Below are 25,788 nucleotides of genomic sequence, written 5' to 3' on the forward strand. Positions count from 1 at the left end.
AGAGAGGAAAAAAAAACTTTCTTTCATCGTATTCTCGTGATCTATCGTTCCCAAATTGTTTTTTTTTCAATTAAAAGAAAAACAATAGATGAATTTGTAGATTTCTAAATTCTGATACGATCTCCTTCAGCATGTCCCTGTTCTCCATGGTTTCCCCTCTTACGCTTCTGTTTCACCTCTTCTCGACGGCCATGGCCGCCGACACTCATCTCGGCCGCAAGGACCACGCCATTCGGCAGGCCTGCACCGCCACCCGCTTCCCGGACCTCTGCGTGTCTGCCTTGTCCCCCGCGGCGCCTTCCATCTCACCAAATCCTAAGGCCTCCGAGCTTCTCCTCGCCTCCATCTCCCAAGCGGCGGCCGGCGTTAAGTCCGCCCGAACCACAGCACAGGCCATCCTCGACACCTCAACTAACGTCAACCGCTCCACCGCCGCCCGAAATTGCCTCGAGATCCTCCGCCTATCCGGCTACCGCCTACAAGCGGCCTCGGATTTGTACGCCGCCGGGAAAATCGCCGACATGCACGCCTACACCGCCGCAGCGCAGATCTACCAGTACGGGTGCATGTCCGGCCTCAACAAGGTCAACGACACCAGACAGGTGGTCGAAGCGGCGGCCTTCCTCGCCGGCGTCGTCAATACGACGAGTTACGCCGCCGCCATGGTGGCCGCGCTTCGGCGTTACGGCAGTGACATGTCGCGATGGGGCCCGCCGCAGACCGAGCGCGACGGGTACTGGCCGGAGGCCGCCGAGGGGAGCGCAGGAGTGCGGAAGAAGTTCCCGCCCCGGTCTGCGCCTGCCAACGCTACGGTGTGTAAGGGAGGCGGCTGCGGCGGGTATGCAACGGTTCAAGCGGCGGTGGACGCGGCCCCGGAGAAGTCGTCGGCGCCGTTCGTGATTCATATAAAGGAAGGGGTGTACAAGGAGACGGTGAGGGTACCGTTGGAGAAGACGAACTTGGTGTTCGTCGGCGACGGGATGGGCAAAACGGTCATCACAGGCAATCTCAGCGCCGACATGGTCGGCCTCTCCACTTACAACACCGCCACCGTCGGTGAGTTCGGATCTCATTAAATGTGGCAATTATTTTACGGAGAGTCGGTGCTCCTGTCTCTTCTAATTTTAAAATATTTTTATCAGTTTTAAAAATAAAATCGTTATTTTATTTTTTTTTATCAAAATTATTATTATTTATTTCAGTATGTCCTTTTCCTCAAAAAGAAAAAAAAAATACCGGCAATCGTGTTCGCACATGGACAGGTGTCAACGGCGACGGTTTCATGGCGCGGGACATGACGATGGCGAACATCGCCGGTCCTGAGGCCCACCAGGCGGTGGCTTTCCGCTCCGACAGCGACCGCTGCGTTCTGGAGTCGGTGGAGTTCATCGGACACCAGGACACGCTGTACGCGCTATCTCTCCGCCAGTTCTACAACGCCTGCCGCATCGCCGGCACCGTCGACTTCATCTTCGGCAACTCCGCCGCCGTGTTCCGAAACTGCGAGATCCTGGTGCTCCCGCGGCAGCTCCATCCTGAGCAGGGGGACGTCAATACCGTGACCGCTCACGGCCGAACCGACCCGGCCCATCCGACGGGGTTCGTTCTGGAGCGGTGCACGGTCGACGGCAGCAAGGAGTACCTAGCGCTGTACCGGTCCAATGCGGCGGCGCACAGGACGTACCTGGGGAGGCCGTGGAAGGAGTACTCGAGGACGGTGCTGATCCAGTGCGCCTTGTCGGAGATCGTGCGGCCCGAGGGGTGGCTGCCGTGGAACGGCGATTTGGGGCTGCAGACTCTGTTCTACGGGGAGATCCAGAGCACGGGGCCCGGGGCGAATGCGACGGCGAGGGTAACATGGAGCAAACACATTTCCAAGAAGCATATGGGGATTTACACGGTAGAAAACTTCTTGCAGGCCGATCAGTGGTGATGGAGTAGGAATTCCTCTTTTTATCCAATACTTAACTGATTGCAAGAAAGAAATTCTTATGAGGAATTATTAATCTATTGAAATAGAAAGAATTAATATAGGTTTTCCACATCTCCCATGTAACAAGAAATGTTTACCTATCGACTTCTCTATGAGATCGAACAAGGAAACATGGCGTATGAAATTACAATCAAATTCAACACCTTTGCATTTATATATATCTATATCCAGCAAAGGAGATCTAGCGACGACGTAAAGGACGACGATGGATGGATGGATGGACGGACGCCGATTACAAGCTCGGTTTCGTTGCTTTAGGATCTGCATCAGTAGTCTGTCCCCAACTAACCAGCATGCTTCGCCAGTTGCAGAAATTCTCCGTGCAGATATGCAATCTGGGATCGGTAATGTTCCTCCTCCAGTGCCCGTCCGGGTACTCTCCCTTCTCCGCCTGCCGCCGGTTGTACTCCAAGAACGCCTTGTTCCTCGTCTGCAACAGGCAAAACTTCTGGAGCTCCTCGGGCAACGCGTCGTGCACCCTCCACCACGTGGCGTGCGCCGCGTCGCTGGCGAAGCCCCAGAACATCTGGTTGTCCCAGTTGCAGTCGTAGTCCCTGAAGCAGAGCCACGGCTTCAAACCCAGGTAGTGCAGCGCGTGGACCGCCGGCGGGTCTGCGGCGAATAGCCTCTCCCTTCTCGCCTTCCTCTGCTCCGTGTCGCCCTCCCAGAAGTGCTTCAGGAAGTTGGTGTGCCTCGGCACCCGATGCCACCACGTGAAGACCTCGTTCAGGTACCCCTGGTCGCCGCCGTTGTACGACGTGATCTCCTCTATGTTGTCCATAAGCCACTGGAATGTGCACTCCGACGGCTCTACCACCATCACGCCGGAGTTGAACATGGTGCCGTCGTTCCCGATCGCGCTCACCTCCGGCAGCGCGAAGAGGAAGTCGATGTTTCGAAGGATGAGGATGTCGGCGTCGAGGAAGACCACCTTCTCGTACTCGGTCAGCTGCCACAGCCGGAACTTGCTGTAGTTCCACTCGTTGTACGCGTCGCGCTTCGCCTTGGGGTTGCGGATCCTCTTAATGGTTCTGACCTTCCACCCTGCGGATTCCAGCCCGGCCCGGTCGCTCCCGCCTATGGCCTCGTCCACCAGGATGACGAGGTCTCTTGCGGATCCCGACGAGCGGATGCTTTTGGCCAGCGCGATAGCTCCGCAAGCGTACTGGTCCGCGGAGTGGAGGATGGTGGCGTACGCCTCCCTTCCTCGTCCCACCTCGGTGTACGCCCGCGTTTTTGACTCGAATGGAATCGACAGCTTGCACGACCCGATCGGAAGCCGAAGCTTCTCCTCCAGCGCTGCAGGTTCAGGCTCGTACAGCCAGAGATTTCCCTCGCGTCTGTTGAGATTCTTGCAAGGGAAGAGATTGGGAATCGGAAGGCACTCTGTGAGAATAAGTACACTGACCGGAGACTTCCCGGCGGCCAGCTTCGCCGCTGAGAGTTGCAGGTGTAGCCTCGCCACGTCCCTGGACCAGCTCTGGGACCGGTCGCAGGGCAGCTTGACGGCCACGAGATCGAACCTCGACCCCTCCTTCGCTTGGGGCTCTGGGAGAGATGGACAAGAAGGCACTTTATTTTCCTCTTCCTCGTCGATCCATACCGGATACAGCAGATCCCAGGTGATGCTCGTGTCCGCGTAGTCCAGGTGCAGCAACGAGACCTCTGTTTCAGGCTGTGTCTGCTGCCAAGATCTAGCCTCTGTCACGTTGAAATTGAGCAATCCAACTTTGAGACTTCCATCTCTTGGTTCTAAATCTTCCAGTATGGTTGACAAACGATTCCATCCGATATCTAAGTGCGATATGTACCGAGGGTCGGATGCTGTTGCTTGCCACATCTCTCCCGCATTCACAAACCGCGATCTATCATCCAAAGTTCATCGCCATTTAGAATTTGATCCGTGCAAAAAAAAAAAAAAAAAAAAACTTTTAGAAAGAATGCAAAAGTTGAACCTGGAACCGGCGCGCGGCGGCGGTTGTACTTTACGGATCACGGGGGAGAAAGCCACAGTCAAAACCGTGCAACAAGTGAGGATGATCATTGCAGTTTTCAAAATCTCGAATTTGCAGACTGAATACCTCTCGGGACTTAGTATCTTGCACTTGTCTACTATCTTGACATCTTTCGACTTGGTCAGCTTTCTTCTGTCGGTGTCATCACTGTTGATACAAGCAGATATCAGAAATCAAACTAATGAATTAAAGAATCCCTGCCAAATCGACTTGGGACATTAAAGTATGGTCTGTTTCCAGCTCATTGGCTGTGGAATGAGAATTATGAGATACAGAACAAAACTTGGCATGCAGCTCTGTGTTTGCTTATCAGAGGCTCCTGTCTTTGAGCGGAACAGACGCCAGTTGCTGGACCGCTATCTAAGAACTTGGCCATTTTAGTAAAGCTTGATAATTACTGATTCAAGGAAGGATAAAGCGATGGCTTTTTCTCTCAAAAAGAGAGAAGAAAAGAGTGATTTTTCTCTCTCTTTTTATAGAGAAGAAGAAAGTGAGTAGTAGAAACAGCAAATCTTCTGCATCAGAATTCTCAACCAGAGCCTTAATGTGGATAAAGTTATTTATCATTTGCTACATGCAAACAAAGAAGAAGAGGAAGAAGAAGGAAAAATAGAGAAGTGGTCCGGGCTAATAAATGAAAAGATAAAAATGGTGGTTCGTTTGATCAACAACTTTTACTGTGCTAATAAATAAGAACACATTTACCACTTGGAGTACTTGCTACTGCTCATGAATAAAGAAACCATTCAGATGGAGGAATGGGGGGAGAAAGAAGTCCAGAATAAAGGCACTTGGATTCCCCTAGGCCTTCAAGGCCATTTCGATTTGTTTCTTCCCCTTTCTAATCTCTCCAGGGAGTCGCATGGGTGATAATTCCCCGCTTCTCAATGCCTCAAATCTAATCTAACCATGAAATATTATGGAATTACTGTATATTAACTATTTTGGATGATATATAATCACTAATAACTGGACCAAGATCAAATAGCAGATAAAACAGGATAATTCTGAAAAAAAACTTACTCCATGGCCGTCGATCGTTGCCGGGCTTCGGTGGTTGAAGGAACGGCGAGTAGTCCTTTCATCATACCAAGTTGAGATGCGAGAAAACTTCTTAATCTGGTGAATTCATAAATCATATCATCCGTGAGATTACGGAAGGCACAGACACCGATAAAAATAAATAAATTAGGAAACAGATCGACAACGTGGGAGAGACATGGAAAGTATTTTTCAGGCTTCAAAACTCTACTGCCATGGAAGTGGAACCACGCAGAATTAACGTACAATTCACACAGTCTGGAATGGAGAAGGACATGGAGCCCAAGTTCATGGAAGAAGAAGAATCAAATAATTCCAAATCAAATCACGACAAGATGAGGGGAATGAAATTAATTAAGCAAGAAATCACTGTTTCGAGAGAAAAAAGAGAGAAGAAAGAAGCTCACCAGTGCTCAAAGAGTGGTGTCGTGAAGAAGAGGAAGAGATGGAAGCTGAGTGGGGCAGGGTGTGATGAAGAATGCGACATTGTTTGTTGTGGGTTTGGGTCTCCTTTATATTCTTCTAGTTATCTAATGGATTGCGAGAGGTAGATCCTTGCTTGGCAAGGGGTCCCTGGGGAAACATTTAATCCATCATCTTCACCCTGATACCGACTCCAGAGTCCTTGGCCAAAGATTGAGGGGTTGGATTCGCTCACTCACTTTGACAAAAAGAATATTTAAGGAAAGTGTGAAATTGTAAATATGTAATTCATAAAAATATGAACCAAGAATTAATAATAGGCCAAGTAATTAAGGTTTGATCATCAAATGATTACTTTACTTCCTACTATTTTTGAGGAAAAAGGAATAACAAAAAGCATTCAAAGTGAAATTACTGGCATCCTATTTTTTTTTTCTTCTCATTTTTGTTGTGTTTCCTATTTGTTTTTGTTATCTCAAGAATCGAGTTGTTGAATGAAGAAGACATGCAAACAAATTTTGGTAATGTTAAACGTGGTTTAAAAATTATGCTTCTCATATGCTTGTAAGTTGGAAGTTACAACTATTATTTATAATATACATGAAGCATCTCTCTCTCCTCGGGGCTACATTCTTGCCCTTGAATTGATTGCAGAGTCAACTTGTTTTGGCCATGCATAAGCCAATGGAATATATCTGCTGCATATGTTTTTTCTACTAATGTTCTCTTACTGATCAACGCCTGAGCAGCAGATATCTTTTGTTATTCAGTTTCAGAAATTTCAGATGGAAGTATTCTGATTCCTGAGGATGCATGTTCTCCATTAATTTTAAGCAGAAATGAATCATAAAACTAGAGCAGATGCCACAGAATAGTTGGGCATCCTCATCCTCATGCCTCAGCCACCATTAAAACAGAGTATTGGTGATACAATTAATTATGTTAAGTTTGGTGATCCATCATAAATCTTGGTTATGGAACTTCATTATAACATAGATAGAGACAGCTTCAAATTCAATAGATTATATGACTCTGAGTTTTGCAACAAAGAAGTAATTTGTTGGAATAAGTAAGTGGTTTAATTTTTCTTTTGCTACTCCCTTTTCAATCTTCTTACAGAAAAGGGCAGGCTCAGTTTTCTGCTTTTGCCTTTAGAACAACTTAAATCAGTGAAATAGATTTTTTCCCTTTTTTTCCTAAAGAAAAACAATGAGATCCATCAATTTCTCAACATACATCCAACTTTTGGTGTCATTTTGTGCCAAAGAAGGTTAGAATTTTTATATGGCTACTGATGAAAGAGGGGTTAAAATTTGACTAATTAATTGTCTTCATTTTCAAAGGAAATGCTCTAATCCGCAATCCTCAAATCAATTAGTTGAAGTGGCTAATCTGATATGAAGCTGAAAACATCAATCACTGATCAGTGTACACCGATGATTGGCCGTGGAGATATTTAATTGTTAGTATGCTAATCGCTAATCGTCGTTTATGCAATGCAATTAATTAATAGTCGTTGGCTGATGGATGACATGGTACTTAACTCATTAATAAGGACCCAACATCCTTTTCTAATTATATAAATATCAGGGATATGTTCGATGCATAACAAAACATCCTTTTCCCATTAGAGATAAATCTATGGAAGAGCATGAACCATGCTCTCGGATACCTTTGTCCTTACCACCGAATGAAAAGCATTTCTAAAGTTGATTATCTAAGTGTTGATAAGTAAGACCAAAAAAAATCGGGAAAGAAGTACCTATCATGTTTTGGTTGAACTTGGATTCGATTCCACCTCGAACAATGATGGATATGAATCAAGAGGAAGATCGATACAAGTGTTGATAAGTAAGACGAAAAAATAGGGAAAGAAGTACCCATCATGTTTCGGTTGAATTTGTATTCAAATCCAACTCGAACAATGATGTATATGAATTAAGAGGAAGATGGTCCATGTAACAAATCACTGTTAATTGAAGTGTACTTATATTCTTTCCTCACTAATTATATGCTTAGCCGACAAAACACGTGGTGTCGCTCGGTTATATCACTACTATCCACAACTTTTTTTTTTCTTTTCAAAATTCTCACCAAACATTCCTTAGCAAATTTCATATTTTGGAATTATTTTTGTATAAGCCTCCAAACTTGCTCGCTGGTAGATCTGGAATTGATGGGCCATTGCGAATAAGTTCGTTGAGGTTAATATTGCACCACTGGCAAGCATTATAAAAGTTCCAACATCGAAATCTTTATTAAAAGTACCGAGGAGCAATCATGAACACATAAATGAAACGGTCAATAATAATCTAACAAACATAATTCACAGATAAAAATAAGTAACAGATGTTGAGGGGAACACAAAATGCTTGGTGCTACGTAGACTTAAAAGTGCCAGTGAAGGCACGGTCGCACCTACCAAAGGGGTAGGCATTATCAACATGATGCATTAAATCTTACACAGAATTCCAGTAGCCACATATCATATAATGCACTGTTAATTTGGAGATAGAAAATGTACTCGAGCAAGGAGATACTCTTTGCCAGACACCCAAACTCCGGTTTGTGACCACTGGATATCTTCCCAGTCCAAGTTATCATATAATATCTGCACACAAAAAAACATTAAAAACATTGCAAATTCATTGAAAATTGGTCGTCCATCAAACAAGCTATAATAATGATGGTAATGGAGTATGTTTCTACAGGGAGCAGAGACTCCCAGATGGAAAAATAATTAAGCGTAAAAATGGATTTGAGTCTTGGAAGAGGTTATATTTGAGTTACTAGTGGTTACCTCTAGATGTTCCATGGGTAAGGGGATTCCTGATGACCTCATTAGCTTCTCGGGTAACGGTGTTTTGCAGCGGGACCACCTAAAAACATCGATGACAGTCTCGCGTTCTGTCGAATTTCTATCTCCATTTGAAGCGTGTAAGCCGTGGTTTTGTAGTTTCTCATGATCCAAATCGGTTGCTTGAGAAGTAGATGGAATGGGCTTCTCTCCATTAAAACAAAGTTCATATCTGCTACAAAGAGGTCAAGTAAATATGATAAACACATTAAAATGAAAAGAGAACTTATACAATAAAGGAGTGGGTATGTTCCTAAAAGTATCTGCACTCAAGTATAATTTCAAAGTCAATTCTAAAATTTCTGATGGAACTGTCTCTACCTTGGTCAACGCAACTTATTTCTTTGCAAATAATCAACTTTCAGAATTATCTATTAGACTACAAGAGCCTCATCCGGACAAACTGTTACCATCAAAAGCAATAGACTCCACCACCTTTATATTCCATAAAATAAGAGACACAAAAACAACCACATACTTCAACACAAATTTCATCTCATCTAGAAACCAAGTTTTCCAGGGGAAAAAAAATCAATCAATTCCTAAATGAGATATTTTCCATCTAGTCAGCAATGATCCTAACCAACAAAAACAAAAGGCCGTGCTAATCCCCAAATAGCAACAGTAATCCTAACCGGTAAAGAACAAGAGAGTAGAGAACAAGATTATCTGACATCAGATGTGCACGAAAATTTTTAAGCACGTCTTGTAAAAGTAATCTATTGCCATTTGATAAGATAAAAAAATAATATAAGAAAAACAATGTCAAAAATAAGCACACCTGTTGAAATGCGTCTCCAAATATAGAACTTCTCCTTTCTTTAGACGTGCTGAAGTATAAAGAGGCTTCTTGAGTCCCTTATCAGCGACAATATTAATTGTGTATTTCAGCCTAAGGAACATAAAACAAAAAAAAAAAAAAATCATTCCAGGGGATACAATAGGGTAAAGGCTGCATCATGTGCTCACAGAAATTAGAATAGTAGATTAATACCATCATGCATGTGGATATGTTTCTAAGCTGATTATGCAAACTGAAGATTCTGAAGCTCATGAGTAAACATGAAGTTTACACAACTGCTTAAGAATGAGCAATCGTGTCTGTCATCTCAAATTTTCCAAGACCACAAAAGAGCGGAAACACAACATAATTTTATACATAAGTTCAATTTATATATGAACAATCTAGGTAAGAAGAATACTTGACTATCTATTCACTGACATAAATCTTATACAAAAATGCAAGTCATATATCAATCAGGTTCTCCTTGAAAGATCACAATCACAAAATCCTGAAACCGGATGAAAAACCCTCACTGCTTGTTTATGTGAAATCCTTTATTACATAATATCTATTATCAGGCTAAACAGTGGTGTAAAGTAGTAAGCGGTTTATCATGTATTTACTTATCGATATAGCCTTCATGATGATATTGATGGTGTATACAGAGAAATATCTAAATAAGCAATATCACCTAAATTCTGAAGTAAATTTGCTGAACAAGTTACCTAGATTTCAAAAATGCACACAAATTATTTACCAAACATTTCTTTGGTCATATAACAAGTGAAATGATAACTACCATGGTTCATTGCAAAGATTGTACTGAATGGTAACTTCTCGAACAAATCTTTGATGACGCAAGGCATTCTGCAAAAGGAAATAATAGAAAAAATATCTGTCAAGATCAAGAAAGAGTGATCCATCAAGCTAAAATACACACAGAAAGGCAAAAGGTGGAAACCAAAATCTCATGCTTCAATTTCTACCATATGAAGTTTATCGCTAGACACTTCAGGAAGTACAGTCTAATTGTGAAGGCTTTGCAGCCATTAAAGAAAATATTTCATGCAAAAAACACAGATAGTCGACAGCCTAGCCACTTTAAGAAGAGCTGGATAATCAAACTCAATCATTGACATGTATATATAGAGAGTGTGTTTTGTTACCCCACATACCTTACGGCGCACCCCGTGAGCACCTCAATATTTTTTTTGTTTTGAAAATTTATTTGTGCTTAGTACTATAACTTAACCCCTAAACTTCCCCAAGCAAAAAAAAACCTGGTATATATCAAATTGTTTAGGGTCTAAATGCTAAAATCATAGGCATGATTTTAAAAAGTATTATATAACCTAGCAAGCATAAAGGGCTATGATCAAGACTAGGAATTAAGATCATTGTCATTTGAGAACTCCTAGATCTATATGACAGGAATTCAATTTTGGGGATATAATAGTAACGTTAAATAATTGGGTTTAAATAGAATATTAATGTTGTATGAATGAGCCATCATTTGGGATAGATGAGGTTATGATTTAGGTTGTTATCTATGTCCAAGGTTAGATTTTTTGTTAACATTACCGAATGGTAGAAAGATAGTTAAGGTGACTTTTATAAATGTTATTTTAGGTAGAAGGTTAGATTAGGGCAGAATCACAGACCTGCTAGAAGCAGATATGTGAAAACATGGTCGTACAGTATTGCCTTATGCCTTCAGATGCTAAAGGAGACCTTCAGGTGCTTGAGCAAAGGGATTGTCACACCCAATCGGTAATCGATTTTGGTTGGATTGGAAGCTCATAATACTTTGGTATGTGAACTAGCTCGTCTTCCCTATGAGTTATGGAACAAGAATAAGCCCAACTTGAGGATGACTAGGTCTGGGAAGGAAGAAATGTCATGGATCTTGCTAGAAGTGAATCTGTAACAACATGATTTCCATATTGAAACATCCAACCTATCAGATGTTGGCATGAAGAACTAGAAAGTGGCTCATTCAGTCCCACATGTTCAAGTTGGGGAGGTCTCTTAGCCCTTGTATGGAAGTAGTGCCACCGCCAAGCTGCTATAGTTTTGGTTGGATTAAAGCTCGTAGCAGTCACATTCTACCATTCAAACAACACAAATTGTAAAATTCAATATCAATTCTTCCAGTAAATTTCTGTAACATATAGTATTCTTATATCAGTAGCTGAGAACTTTAAAAAAAATAGTATAATGATGTGGATTGCTCTGACCATAGATAATGTTACATATAATTAATACTTTTGAATATGAAAGTGGTAGACCACATACCACCAGCATATGCTTTTTAGAACTTTGACAGTAGTTACCCATCAAATAGCAATGCAATGTTAACTGAAAATTTCAGAGTGAATATTAAATCATGTGAAGAGATAATTGTACTACCGAAGCTGCAGCTCTTGTTGTCATTGTACGCTCAACTGATATTGGAGCTATAGTTGGCTCCACTGCTGATGTATACGTAAGGCGAGGTTCCAAATCAATTGTCCCACCGCATTTCTGTCATAAGATAGCCACAGTCTAAAATGAGAAACAGTCAGATGATATATGCAAATGACAAATTCATTGCAATGCAAGCAAGCAAACATTAGTCATAAATGACTTTAGATATGAATCCGCTAAAGCATAAATCGAAAACCGAATAGATAGTAACAATGAAATTTCAGGAGCACATGAAAATTAAGATATCAGAGTCAACGAAAAATACATACCTTCACAATACAACAACGCTCAACTCGAAAACTACAATCAATTCCTGCCCCCCAAGCACGTGAACGGACATTGTTTCGTAAAGTTGAAGTATAACCTGTAATAAGGGGACAACAACTAATCACATAACACAAAAAGAAATATTGCATAAATGTAACTGCCAATGGTAAAACATATTGTAATAGTATAGTCACAAGTAAAAAGTTCATAAAGAAAGGTTGATTTTAGCAAAATAATATATAGCAAAAATAAGGCCCAAACAACTCATTACTGCCACTACAAAGAAAGCAGCAAACTTCTAGACCTGGTGTAGTATTCAGATTTCCTAACTGAAATCTGAATTCAGGGTAGTTATTTTCCACCAATTAAACTAGCCACCACCACAACAACAAAATCTACTGGAGGTAATCCAACTCATTCAAGAATCCTGAGCATAAAAAGTGGCCCAAATATTAGGATCCTAAGCATGCTAATATCCCCACATACTTACATTCTTGTGATGGTAGAACTCGAACTGTTGTGCATAACTCTTGAATGCCAAGTGGCGGACGAGATGACGTGGAGATATAACCAGTGTGCATGAGAACTGGACAATATACACCTTTAAAAATAGCCTCCAAGAAGACACAGAATTCAAAATATGAATATTGTACAATGGAGCAGTAAATATACCAGCTACTAGATCTGAATCATTTGAGTATATATCTGTACCCCAAAGCTGAGCACCTTTCACCTGCAAAAAGTTACTTGTATTACATTCATTGGTTGTACTAATTGTTCATACTTAATGATTTAATTCTTCAATTGCATTGAATTTTTGGTTCCAGTTTGAATTTGAGGTCATATTCAAAGAATATATAACATACAATATATATTGCTAAATTCTTTTGACTAAGTGATGCCAAAATTACAAAATTATTTAAGACAATTAGTTTCTTTACTAGTTAGTACAAACATAAGAACACCACTGACTTAATTTGCATCCGTGCTTCTATAATAATTGTTTTAGGAAAACAGAGATTAAGTAAAGAAACAAAAAAGCACACCCTTTTCATTATTCTGGTTATTGAGCTCTTTTGGTGTGTCTTTATCTAAATGTCAAATATAATGGATTTATCCTATAATTGTAGATCAATTTCAGAATTCAGATAAAGACAATATTCCTAAACACACCTAGAAGTAAAAACATAATTAATTAATTTAAACATTATTATTAATATAGCCTTGCAAAGAGAACATTGGAGGAATAAGGTTCTTGTAGCCGAATTCATGTAGTTCACAAAATGTGAGTTTATGATATGAAGCCTAAAAACAAATTGCTTTATTACTTGTCGATTTGTGGAAGTTATATATTCTGCAGGTATTCGAATTTCCAGAGTTGGACCATCTTGCAAGATCTTCTCATTTTGTACATCCTGAGATGCTTTAAATTCCTTCCAAGATTTCATAAGTTCCTGCATACACTCACCAGCTTTATAGACTATTGCAGATGCATCAGATTTTCCTGCAGTGAGAGAAGTGCAGATGAGCAAGACTAACAAGCAAGTCTAATCACCAAAAGCCACAAAAGTTGTTGCTCTGGAGGAGAAGTCCAATTAAATTCTCAGACAAAATGCTATGACATATTTTTTATCTATGCATACTACAGCAACTAGAGCATCAAAATACTAATGAATCCAAAAATGAAAAGGAACTATTTAGCAGAATAAAAGCAGTGGAAGGAGGATAAAACTGAGAGGCATGTCTTCTTGAAAAGGCGAGTAAAACACGAGTCAACTGCTTTGCCACCCAAGTGTCAGAAAACTTTATCAGATTTCAATTAATGGAAGCACAGATTGTAAACACAAATCAAAGAAGAAATGACCTATTGATGTATTATTAAATTCCATTCTAGTTAGTGGCAAATACAAAACCTTGCACAAGCAAGGTGCTAAGTCAGGTATTTCAGAAGATATCACAAGTTATCCCTCCTTTATTGACTCTAGTTTCTTAGATATACAAGCGGCAGATCTCTGCCCAAAACAATAGTGTGTTGGATGCTCCAAAGACAAATTGAATGTATATTAGTTTTTCACTGGCCAGAATAAATTACTTTCCAACAGGTAGAAAGGCAAGACAAAAAATGGGGTCAGAAGAGTCAAGGAAATAATGTAATGTGCTAAGAAATAACTTGAACAAAGGTGTACGCTAAAGCACCAATAGAGTTTTGCAACAACAGTTAGCCAGTTAGCATTACCAAAACAGAACAATAGTGTAAAAGTAGAGTAGTAATTAAACTAACAAAAAACCAGATCAAAACAGAAACAAAGACATTTTTTTTGTCAATTTCAAGTTTAAACCATGATAATCACGTATTGAATATGTTATGGCATATATCCAATACTGAATCAAGCAAATATACCATAATTAAATAGTGACTAAATGCACAAACTAGTTTTGATATTCTCAAGTAAATATAAAAGAGAATTTCTTGCAGAAATGTTGAGCTTTAAACCTTGGGAAAATTTTTGAAACAACCTAATAAGAGCAAGGATATGAGCACATTAAGTGAAATTCAGCACATATTTGAATCAAATATTAAAGACAAACAGGCAAGTCACATAAGTTTATGGAAACTTATATTCTCTACATATATGGCCCATCATGTGCCGCATTAATCTTCAGAAAGGACCCCTGTAATATCCTCAATGAATATTTAATCACGTTGTATGATGGAAAAAGTGGTACAAAAGCAATAAAATATAAACAAGAAAAATGAATGTCAAGAATGAAGTTGCAATGTTAACTAGTTCTAAAGCACCAAGTGAGTCTAGTGAAGCAAAACATCCCCCACTTGCACCAATTGGTAGCCAGATAATGAGTCACCAAAATCCATTAAAAGCAATGAACCTATGAGTGAAACTGACCTTGAGATCTGCAAAATAAAAAACCAGAAAAAATATATATTAGCAATTGCACAACAAAGATAAAAATTAACCAAAGGAAAATGGAATGCCAGTGACAAAAAAAGACTCCACAAATTTTTTCCTACAAACTTTGAGTAGAAAAAGTGGTACACTATGCCATAACAGGAAACAAGCAAAATGAAGAATTACAATCTGTTAGGAACAAATAATTCAGACACATAAGCATAGCAAGTGAATGAAGTAAAAGCCCAATGATAATGACTAATTCATTCAACAATCCAAAAGGTTAAACAACAATAAACCATTGGTCCCAACTATTTGGGATCAACCACAACCCCATGAAAAAAGCAACCAGGGTTCAAAGAGGCTAATTAACACAATAAAAATATCATTATGAAAGGTTTCTTCCATGTAATTGCAAATACTCTAAGCATCAATGTGTAACGAAATATTACGAATGGTAAATACAAGGTGAAGAGGGAGCACAAAAAGGGATTATTATAAGTAAAATAAGTAGAATTAGATTATATTAGTGGACACCAAAGAACAAAACATAATTATGATAACTACAACAACAATCAAGCCTTATCCCACTAGGTGGAGGAGTTAGTTATATGAATCCTTCTACACCATCGGGCTATATCCCATACTATATCATCACTTATATTTAAATAAATTATATCTTGTTTTATTGTTGTAAACATCTTCCTCGTTTGATGTGCATAATTGTCATAATTTCACATCGCCTAACGGGAGCATTAGTAATGATCTGACTTGAGACAAACAAATGCATAACTACTATTCTTAAGGAAAAGGACAATCACCCATGACATAACTAATTAATTTAAACAATTGGACTCAATCTCCACAATAATCAAACTAGATCGTCTTCAAAAGAAAGAGGTTAATTTTCCCTAAGGTCAAGTTGGTCATTCCATAACTACTCAGACATAGTTGTTGGTGCAACATCCCTCAGGTCAAGGTTGACCTGGTTGACCAAGCTAAGTCTTCGTTTGAGTTTAGATGTTTGACAATAAGATGTTAATTGAAGAAGAGTCAAGTAGGTCAAGGTTGACCGAATACTTGACTGGGAAGTCCTAACTGGGATGTTAGGCAGAAGGAAAATCCTGGTGAGTGAAGCCAGGTGAAAGACCTAGTGAGTGAAGCTAGGCAGATGGAAAACCCTAGTGAGTGAAGCTAGGTGAAAGTCCTGGTAAGTGAAGCCAGGTGAAAGACCTAGTGAGTGAAGCTAGGCAGATGGAAAACCCTAGTGAGTGAAGCTAGGTGAAAGTCCTGGTGAGTGAAGCCAGGCAAGGGAAAATCCAGATGGATCAAGGATGATCGGACATCTGGTGTTGGGAAGTCCAAGTAGGTCGAAGGATTGTTGGATACTTGGCACGAGGAATCCAGATAGGTCGAAAGGATTGACCGGACATCTGAATAGGAAAGTCCAAGTAGGTCGAGGAGTGACCGGATACTTGGCATGACGAGAAAAGTCCAAGTGGGTCGAAAGGAATTGACCGGACACTTGGTGGGAAGTCTGGCGGTCGAGGGTGACCGGATGCTAGGCATGATGTACCAACAGTCGAGGATGACCAGATGTTGGTTTGGAGTCTTGGAACTTGGTTTTGGGCAAAAACCAAGTCTTGATCGATCAGGGATCGATCCTGATCGATCGGTGGATCGATCCGGAGCTCCCAATGAGAGCCTCCGGATCGATCCGTGGATCGATCTAGATGTCCCAATCGATCGGTGGATCGATTGGGACGCCTTTTCGGGAATAGCCGGATCGATCCGTGGATCGATCGAGCGCCGGAAGCAGAGACTCGGATCGATCCGTGGATCGATCAAAGCCTCCGATCGATTGGGAACATTTGAATCGATTGGGTTCCGGCCGTTGGCGTCGATTTAAGCTGCAGGCGCGATGGCTGCGGTATCTCTTCGTAGATTCACTGATCTCTCGCCAACTCCGCTCTCAAAGATCGGATCGCCGGTTCTTGAAGGATCTTGGAAGCTTTCAAGTCAAGAGGCGGATACGGCAAGAAGAAGCTAGGGTTAGGGTTTTCTGTACTCGTTGTAAGCTTTGCGCTTGTATTTTGTTTCCCTTTCCTTTCTTCTTGTACTGAGAGTCTTGTAGGGCTTCTCCGCCCTCGGTAGTTACCGAAAAGGAGTGTTTTCGTAGTGGAGGGTGCGTGCGTGGTGTGGATCCTTGGCCTAGTCACCTCTTGTGAGGTGGATGCCAAATAAACCAACCGTGTTAGCGTTGTGTGATTGTTTCTTTGTATTTCAGCATCCTTGAAGAAACAAGTCACGCCGAGGGCACGCGACGAGCTATTCACCCCCCAGCTTCTTTTGGTCCTAACAAGTGGTATCGAGCAAGGCCGCTCTTCACCGGAATCATCGCCGGAAGGTCAAGCATAACGAGAAAAGCTAGAGGGTGAAGAAGTTGAAGCAAATTCTTGAGTTCAAGACTTTATCAAGCTCGACTTCAAGATGCATTCAAGATGGACTTGGATTTGACACAGGTGGCTCCACCATACACTTCCACGAGCTTGATTCTTGGAAATCAAGAATCGAAAATTTTCTTATGATGGAGATGGAGCAATGGTTTGCTCTAATGGAAGGCTTCAAGGCTCCATGAAATTGAAGGGCAAAGTTCTCAAGAGGAGCAAGTGGAGCCAAGAGCGAAGTCCAAAGGTGCGAGGCAAATGACAAAGTGACCAAGCTTTTGGTCAATTTATTGCCAACACCATCCTTTGCAAAATTGGAGAGTTTGAAGATGCGAAGGAGCTATGGAGCAAATTGGCCAAGCTTCATGAAGAGATCCCTCCACTGTACAAGATCATGAAGAATCCAGAGAGGGTGACTCTTTGGAGCAAGACCAAGAGGAGGACTCAGAGGTTGAGAGATGCTCAACCTCCGAAGAAGAGAAATCCAAGAAGCTTCATCCTCAAGGGAATGCAACGAAGGGAACAAGGAGGAGCATACTCCTTGTTTCATGTTCAAGATGATGAAGCCTCCACCTAGGATTGAGGGGAGCGATCCTTGGTGACGGGATCAAGAAGAAGGAGAAGCTTCACATCCGGGTCAAGTGAAGAAGAAGAAGATGGTGCCACCTCCGAAATTCAAGAAATAGCAAATGGAGGAGCAAGTGCCATCCCTACACAAGAAGGTATAAATGTTTCAATTAAAAATAAAAATCATATAATATGTTTTGAGTGTAGGAAAGTGGGCACTACAAGAGCAAGTGTCCCAACTTGGCCAAGAAGAAGGGTCAAGTGACAAAAGGGCAAGGAGAAGCCCGAGGAGACCGTTCCGAAAGAAGAGCAAGGAGCATATCATATGCTTCTCTTGCAATCAAGGGGCATTAGGAGTCGATGCCTCAAGGGAAAAAGATGGTCAGGATCGAGGAGGCTCAAGTCAGGGGAGCCTCTAGGTAAAAAGGAAGGTAACATTTATCGAGCCTACCCTTTACATTATGGTAAAAGCATGATAGTTCTAACTTTTATCATTTTAATGCGATTTACCATAAGAATAGGAAGCATGAGGGCTTTAAGGAAAAGCATGTGGCCCTACATGCCAAAACTACTACACCTAAGGCTAGGAATGTAGGTAAAAGTCTAGGCAAGAACTCTAAGGATTGTAGCTACAAGCCTAGAAACAAAAATGCTCATGAACTTAATGGAAAAACAAAAACTAAGGACTTAGTGATGGAAAATCAAGTCTTGAGGTCAAGACTTGATAAAATGGAAAAGACCCTAAAAAGGATGGAAAATATCCTATTAGGGCAAAAAGAGCATAACCTAGGTTTAGGGTACAAAAGTCATCCAATGGCCATGGAGGTTTGGGATACAAACCAAAGGCTAAGAAGGATGTGCCCTCTTACCATAGAGTTCCATATAGTTATGGAACAAACCCCAGGTCTAGTGGTCAAGCCAAAATACTAGGGAAGTCATCCCTAGAGTTGCAATAAATGTGACTAAGGCTTCTAAGAAGTCCAACAAGGTCACTAGGAAGTTATCCCTAGTGAGTACCTAGAGCATCCAAGGAGCACCAATAGGTGTTGGGTTCCTAGGAGCATTTTCTCTACCCCATAAATGGGTTAGAGAGTGTCAACTCCGATTAGAAGGGTAGTTAACCCAACTTTGAGGAAATTGACAATCAAGGAGCATTTTCAAGGTTTTTGTTAACCTTTGAAAATGAAATGGAATTATTATTTACTCCTTGAAAGAGTAAAATGTGCCTAATGGTGGAAGAATTGATTTTAGTCTTAAATGGCACATATTGGGAAATTCATAAGAACTACCAAGTTGGGATTCTGGTATGTTCTTAGGAAATTTAAGGCAATCCGGGCCTTAATTTAAAAGTGCTACTCTTGTGGAAAAATGAAATATGCCAACATTTGAGGATATGCTTACTTTCAATTGGCATACATTAATCAAGGGAATTAGAAATGCCAATTTAGGTTTTGGCATTTTCTTGAAGCACTTTAGGGCAATCTAGGTTTAAGTTGTAAGTTTAGCTAAGATTTTAAGGATAGTTAGATAGTTAATCTAGGAATACTTTATTTATGCTAAATCTTGCCATGATTGTTTGCCCATCATATGCCATGACATCATGTCTATTTTTGCATTCATGTTTTATTATGCAAAATCCAAAAATATCATGTCATGACATTCATACATCATGTAGTTATAGGAATCTTTCTTTTGAAAGTTATTTTATTTTGATGTATGTCATAACATTATCATGCATTAGTTTATTTCCTTGTAATTAAGGACAAATGGCATTTAACAACAATTATTGACAAGTGACATCCTAGGTGGATGTCTAATATCTCTAGAATGCCTAGATAGATATGCATGATCCCTAGATTAGGGCAAAATCAAAATCTCACATCTCACAAGGACTATAAGGTGACTTGTACGTGTTTTAGTGTACATTAGATACAAGTGAGATGTTAGGAAGATGAACAAAACTCAAGATGTTGATTTAGTGCATTCTTTTGAGTTTTAAGTTTCATCAAAACACATAGTTATGTGTTTTCCCATCATTGGGAAAGCTAATGTACAAGTCATGTGCATTATGCCCAAGGAACATGATGGGATATTGGTTTTGAAAATGTTTTTAAAATGTTTTTGGAAAACCTTGGTGAAGGCTATCTTTTGATAGTAATCACCATTGAATAGTTAGACACAAACTTGAAGAAAACACTAAAGTTTTTGCAAGTTTTCAAGTTTGTGTCAATCTTTGAAAATATGATGTATTTTCATAGAAAGCTATTTTTCCATGATTAAGTATGCCCTAAATAATGTCTACACGAAATTTCATGATTTTTGGATTTTTGTAGAATTTTCTAGGGGTTTCTGAAGTTGACTGAAATGGAATTTCAGCAACTATCGAGCTCCGATCCATGGATCGATTGGAGTGCCTGAATCGATCCATGGATCGATTCAGAAGGCAAATCTCGCGAGCAGTAGCTCGCTGGATCGATCAGCCGATCGATCCAGGTAGTCTGAATCGATCAGTGGATCGATTCAGAAAGGTTCAATCGATTGGAACCCAACTCCAATCGATCCAAGTTGCTGATTTTGGCTGGGAAGGCCTGATTTCAGCATATTTGAACCTCGTTGAGTCTAGGTAACCATTCCAAATCCCTAAAATACATTTGTATACATACAAAGGGTGTTTTCATGTGAAAACAAGGATGGATTGGTTAAGGAAGGCTTCATTGAAGTTTAGGTTGAGGTTTGTTTCAAATTTTGAATATTTGAACCTCAAAACTTCTAAATTTGGGTTTCCTAAAGGTTTAGGGATTCCAAGTCATTGTTGGTGCAATGACAGAAGTTACCACCATGTCTTTAGGGGGAGGGACTCTTTAAAGACATGAAAAATTATTTTTTCATGAACCTTGGAAGGTGGTTAACCTTCTTTAAAGAAAATGCTCATGTATGAGCTTTTGAACTTGAAATGGGGAGTGGATATCCTCATTATTTCAAGTGGGAACTCACGTGGTTAGAAAATGCTCAAGGTTGAGTATTTGTCTACAATGAGGGAGAAGGTACGGATAAATGAAGGGTATGGGACCTTCTTTATCGTGTTGATCACAACGAGTGATGTTGTGAACAACGATGCGCAACTCTTCAGGGGGAGAGTCTTTCAACAATGGATTTGTTGAAGTATACCCGAAATTGAGGCATGGGTTGGTGTGTGCCTAAAGATGGGTTGAGTGTGCCCCACAGGGGAGTTTGATGTGTGCCAATAGGGGGAGAATGAAAAGACTAGTGAAAGGGAGTAAGTTAGGCTTTCATTATCTAAGAGGGAGTTTGCCCTCTTAGGGGGAGAATGAAGAGCTTAACTTATGCTTTCATTACCTAGTGGCATGAAGAATGAGGCTATGGGATTAGCCTAACTTACATGTGGTATTGTAAGTGTTATTGTGGTATTGTCAAACATCAAAAAGGGGGAGATTGTTGGTGCAACATCCCTCAGGTCAAGGTTGACCTGGTTGACCAAGCTGAGTCTTGGTTTGAGTTTAGATGTTTGACAATAAGATGTTAATTGAAGAAGAGTCAAGTAGGTCAAGGTTGACCGAATACTTGACTGGGAAGTCCTAACTGGGATGTTAGGCAGAAGGAAAATCCTGGTGAGTGAAGCCAGGTGAAAGACCTAGTGAGTGAAGCTAGGCAGATGGAAAACCCTAGTGAGTGAAGCTAGGTGAAAGTCCTGGTAAGTGAAGCCAGGTGAAAGACCTAGTGAGTGAAGCTAGGCAGATGGAAAACCCTAGTGAGTGAAGCTAGGTGAAAGTCCTGGTGAGTGAAGCCAGGCAAGGGAAAATCCAGATGGATCAAGGATGATCGGACATCTGGTGTTGGGGAGTCCAAGTAGGTCAAAGGATTGTCTGGATACTTGGCACGAGGAAATCTGAGATAGGTCGAAGGTTGACCGGACATCTGAAAGGAAGTCCAGTAGGTCGAGGGTGACCGGATACTTGGCATGACGAGAAAAGTCCAAGTGGGTCAAAGGATTGGACACTTGGTGGGAAGTCTGGCGGTCGAGGGTGACCGGATGCTAGGCGTGATGTACCAACAGTCGAGGATGACCGGATGTTGGTTTGGGAGTCTTGGAACTTGGTTTGGGCAAAACCAAGCTCTGAATCGATCGAGGATCGATCCAGAGGCTGGATCGATCGGTGGATCGATCCGAGTTTCAAAATCAGAAGCTCGGATCGATCCGTGGATCGATCTAGATGTCCCAATCGATCAGTGGATCGATTGGGACGCTGCTGCTTCGCGCGATAAGCGCTGGATCGATCCGTGGATCGATCCAGGCGTTTTTCCTAGAGCACAGAGGCACTCTGGATCGATCCGTGGATCGATCCAAAGCCTCCCCGATCGATTGGGAACATTTGAATCGATTGGGTTCCGACCGTTGGCGTCGATTTAAGCTGCAGGCGTGCGATGGCTGCGGTATCTCTTCGTAGATTCACTTCAGATCTCTCGCCAACTCCTCCACAGCGCTCTCAAAGATCAGATCGCCAGTTCTTGAAGGATCTTGGAAGCTTTCCAAGTCAAGAGGCGGATCAAAGGCAAGAAGAGAAGCTAGGGTTAGGGTTTTCTGTACTCATTGTAAGCTTTGCGCTTGTATTTTGTTTCCCTTTCCTTTCTTCTTGTACTGAGAGTCTTGTAGGGCTTCTCCGCCCTCGGTAGTTACCGAAAAGGAGTGTTTTCATAGTGGAGGGTGCGTGCGTGGTGTGGATCCTTGGACTAGTCACCTCTTGTGAGGTGGATACCAAGTAAACCAACCGTGTTAGCGTTGTGTGATTGTTTCTTTGTATTTCCGCTGCACATCCTTAAAGAAACAAGTCACGCCGAGCGACGAGCACGCGACGAGCTATTCACCCCCCCCCCCCCTCTAGCTTCTTTTGGTCCTAACAATAGTGATATAAGCAAATAGGTTATCAGTATAATGGCATGGACAAGTTTGCATTTTGAAAATCAATAAGCCATGTGGTGGTATAAGAAACTGGCATGATCAAGAAATTTTCTATTAACCAAGAGCACTTGCAAAAATATTAAAATCAAACTACTAAACTACTTTCAGATCTATAAGTCAGGCATGTATATATAGAGGAGTGATATGCTCCCCAACTCGCTGTCCACCCCGCTCGTCCACGATTGAGTGGTCGGGGCATCCGGAAGTGATCCAAGCAGCCCGAGTGCATTCACTTTGGGGCGCCCGCAATGGCATAGCGAGGATCTTCAACTGCCCTAGACTAAATTACGAACAGTTGGTACTGGAAAGAGCACAGGGCAGTTGGCACCAGTGAACGCCGTGCTTCTCAGCCAGTGAAAAAGGAACAGTGCAGCCCAGCACTGGACTATGATTTAGCGCCGGTTTGCCAGTGAACTTATTTTTATGATGAAAATGATGAAATTGCTGGGCTGCACTGGGCTGGAGCACTGGTTACGCCATTGGGTGTCCGGATCACTTCCGGGAGCCCTGACTACTCAGTCTCGGACAAGCAGGGCGAATAGTGAGTCGGGGAGCATATCAACTCCCTATATATATATTCTGCAATGGAGTTTACAGAAACACAGATGACATTCATGCATACCCCTCATTATCACGTGCTTTAGATCGAGGACGACCTTCACGTTGAGGTGTTTGAGGAGTTCCTCTCGTTCGTAGTCTCCGACGCTGTTGAACATTACCAAAAGCTTCCTTTTCTTTATCTGTAGCCCCATCTCCATCTACGAAACTATCATCTAATTCCTTGTCATTATGCTTACCACGTTGTTCTGGTCTCTCCCCAGCATCTCCATTCACTTCTCTTTTTTTCTCTTTCATGTCCTTCTCATGAATTTTCCAACTATCAAATTTTCCTCTCTTAGGTTCAGAGGTAGTGTTATCCTGCTCAAAGCTTCTAACAGAACCATCAATGAACTCCTTTTCAGATTGCACAGTATCCTTTTCATTTGCAGCCAATGTTTCTCTCTTCAAAGTATCCTTCATATTCCATTCTTTATCTTTCTGCAAATCTTTCCGCTCCCTTTCCCATTTTTCCATGTCTTTCTCTTCTCGCAGCAGATCTTTGTGTTCATCACTAGTACCACCAAGCAGCATATTGTTCTGAAAACCATTTTTATCCTTGTCCTTTTCACCAAGATCTCTTTCCTTTGTTTTCCTGTCCTTATCTCTGAATTTTTCTTCAACCTTCTGGTCAATTTTGTTATCTCCAATTCTATCAAGTGTTTCAACAGAGCGATCCTCAGATATTAACAGATCCTTTGTAAGTTCATTAGCACTTTGTAAACCACTTCGGGATCCAGACCATGAATTCAAACCATCAGCTGCAGATCTTCTACTCCTGTGATGTTCTTTACTATCTTTCCAATTCAAATGAGCATTAGCTGCAGCATAATCTTTCTCAAACTTTGTATCATTCCTACAATCACCTTTATCAGTTCTATGTTCTTTGTCTTCCCAACTTTCACTCTTGACATTTCTCTTCAAATCTAATCTGTTTTCAGATGTTATTGGATGGTCTAATGAACTGATAGATGCTGAAGGCATCCGATGCAGCAGAGATGATCTTTTATCAACTTCACGGGCTTCTAAGCGTTGAGCTTTTGCTACTCTTCCTTCATGTCCATGGTCAAGAGGGAGGTGAAATTCATTACCAACTGATTGGTTGGCCTTTCCTGATGGAGATGAATACATCACAAGTTCTTCATGTGGTCGTTTTAGAGGTGTAGAATGCCCACCCTCCTCATGCAATCTCTTTGGAACACCACTCATAATGCTAAAAAGTACACAATGGGTGCTTCTTCAATCTGACAAGATTGTTGATAATCATCCACCACCTGCGGCAAAGAGAAGAGGAAACTCCCATTAGTGCAAAAGCCTAAGCAATACCTGAATCATCCATATCATACTAGTTAGGAACATGTAATCAGTTGTCAATGACTAAGGAAAGAAATACCCAAAAACTTCAAACTGCAAAAACAGAATTCATTATCTCAAAAGAATTTCTAATAGTCTAGATAAAAGAATCACGATACCAAGTAAGATCTTAAATATGGGAAATATTTAACTTATAGCATATGGATCTGCTTCCTGATCATCTTTGACCACTAGATATTTGATGGAAAAATACATAATTTTAGTTAGAGAAACGGTGTTAGGATAGTAAATTTCACTCTGTTAAAGAGTTCGATTGCATCAAAAGGGATTAGAAGGTTATGAACGCCAAAGGCGAGAATAAGATAATTTGCGTTGGAAAGCAACAATTGTTGATAATTACGCGAGCAGATTAGAAGATTAAAAACAGCCCTAATACAAAGCTATTAATGCGTAGCATCCGAAGTCTCTGGGGATAAATGAACTCGAACAATGGGCAAACAACTACGTCCGAATTCAAGGGTTTTAAACTGGAAAGCAATCAACTTCCCACGAAGACGTCCATGGAAATCCGCGAGGTGAATCCGGCACAAGAAGCGGAATACATCTGTAATTTGGTAAAGAAAACAACACATTACACAGTCAACGAGATATTTGCAAGACCAGGAGGATCCATTACAATTCTCCATAGAACAGACTCCAAATCAAATATTTTTTCAAGGCAAATAGGATATGCCACAGCGAAAATTTTGAACCAAAGAACCAAGCTATCCCAAACCAAAATCCAACCTTGTTTGTCGCTCAATCCATCAAAAAAGAGACCGAATACCACAAACCAGAATATAAATAAATAAAACAGCTCTACCGATCTGTGAAGGCGGAGGGCGGCCGGGGGAAGGAGGCGGCAATGGGAAGAAGGAAAAGACTAGGATTTTCGCCCAGGTCCCGACACAGGAACCATTTGTTAACAGGACCAGTACTGGAAGATAAAGCAGTCTAGTTCTTCTCTCCTATTCTCCCAGTTGGGCTTGGGCTTTTACCCGCAAGAATAAGTAACTTACAGCAGGTGCCTTCAACGCGATTTACTCTAAGAAAACAAATTTGGTAAATCTATTTTATACTTTAAAAAGTTT

General features: G+C 41.2%; 3 protein-coding genes across 3 annotated transcripts; 1 reads left to right on the forward strand and 2 right to left on the reverse strand.

The window, feature by feature from the left end:
* On the forward strand, positions 1–2,151 carry LOC121974646 (probable pectinesterase/pectinesterase inhibitor 51). Its single transcript, XM_042525799.1, has 2 exons — positions 1–1,056; positions 1,263–2,151. The coding sequence occupies exons 1-2, from the start codon at positions 132–134 to the stop codon at positions 1,931–1,933; spliced, it is 1,596 nt and encodes a 531-aa protein (XP_042381733.1). The 5' UTR covers positions 1–131; the 3' UTR covers positions 1,934–2,151.
* LOC121974645 (UDP-glucuronate:xylan alpha-glucuronosyltransferase 1-like) lies at positions 2,054–5,613 on the reverse strand. The gene is made up of 4 exons (XM_042525798.1): positions 5,457–5,613; positions 5,032–5,127; positions 3,949–4,155; positions 2,054–3,858 (listed from the first exon to the last, which is right to left on the reverse strand). Exons 2-4 carry the CDS (start codon positions 5,094–5,096, stop codon positions 2,226–2,228), a joined length of 1,905 nt encoding a protein of 634 aa, XP_042381732.1. The 5' UTR covers positions 5,097–5,127; positions 5,457–5,613; the 3' UTR covers positions 2,054–2,225.
* A 2,140-nt stretch (positions 5,614–7,753) lies between these two features.
* On the reverse strand, positions 7,754–25,674 carry LOC121974647. The gene is made up of 12 exons (XM_042525800.1): positions 25,521–25,674; positions 23,370–24,618; positions 14,753–14,760; positions 13,175–13,350; positions 12,519–12,579; positions 12,337–12,432; positions 11,849–11,943; positions 11,523–11,636; positions 9,913–9,980; positions 9,111–9,221; positions 8,273–8,501; positions 7,754–8,083 (listed from the first exon to the last, which is right to left on the reverse strand). Exons 2-12 carry the CDS (start codon positions 24,551–24,553, stop codon positions 7,973–7,975), a joined length of 2,253 nt encoding a protein of 750 aa, XP_042381734.1. The 5' UTR covers positions 24,554–24,618; positions 25,521–25,674; the 3' UTR covers positions 7,754–7,972.
* Positions 25,675–25,788: the final 114 nt, after the last annotated feature.

The sequence above is a fragment of the Zingiber officinale genome, chromosome 4B (assembly GCF_018446385.1).
Source record: "Zingiber officinale cultivar Zhangliang chromosome 4B, Zo_v1.1, whole genome shotgun sequence".
In the NCBI taxonomy this organism is placed as follows: Eukaryota; Viridiplantae; Streptophyta; class Magnoliopsida; order Zingiberales; family Zingiberaceae; genus Zingiber; species Zingiber officinale.

Coding starts and splice junctions, on each gene's coding strand:
- LOC121974646 (XM_042525799.1), top strand. CDS start 132: ATGTCCCTGTTCTCCATGGTTTCCCCTCTTACGCTTCTGTTTCACCTC. Junction 1,057..1,262: donor TTACAACACCGCCACCGTCG/GTGAGTTCGGAT, acceptor GCACATGGACAG/GTGTCAACGGCGACGGTTTC.
- LOC121974645 (XM_042525798.1), bottom strand. CDS start 5,096: ATGATGAAAGGACTACTCGCCGTTCCTTCAACCACCGAAGCCCGGCAA. Junction 4,156..5,031: donor CAACGATCGACGGCCATGGA/GTAAGTTTTTTT, acceptor TTGTATCAACAG/TGATGACACCGACAGAAGAA. Junction 3,859..3,948: donor CCGCCGCGCGCCGGTTCCAG/GTTCAACTTTTG, acceptor TTTGGATGATAG/ATCGCGGTTTGTGAATGCGG.
- LOC121974647 (XM_042525800.1), bottom strand. CDS start 24,553: ATGAGTGGTGTTCCAAAGAGATTGCATGAGGAGGGTGGGCATTCTACA. Junction 12,580..13,174: donor TAACTTCCACAAATCGACAA/GTAATAAAGCAA, acceptor AACTTTTTGCAG/GTGAAAGGTGCTCAGCTTTG. Junction 12,433..12,518: donor TGATTCAGATCTAGTAGCTG/GTATATTTACTG, acceptor TATATTGTCCAG/TTCTCATGCACACTGGTTAT.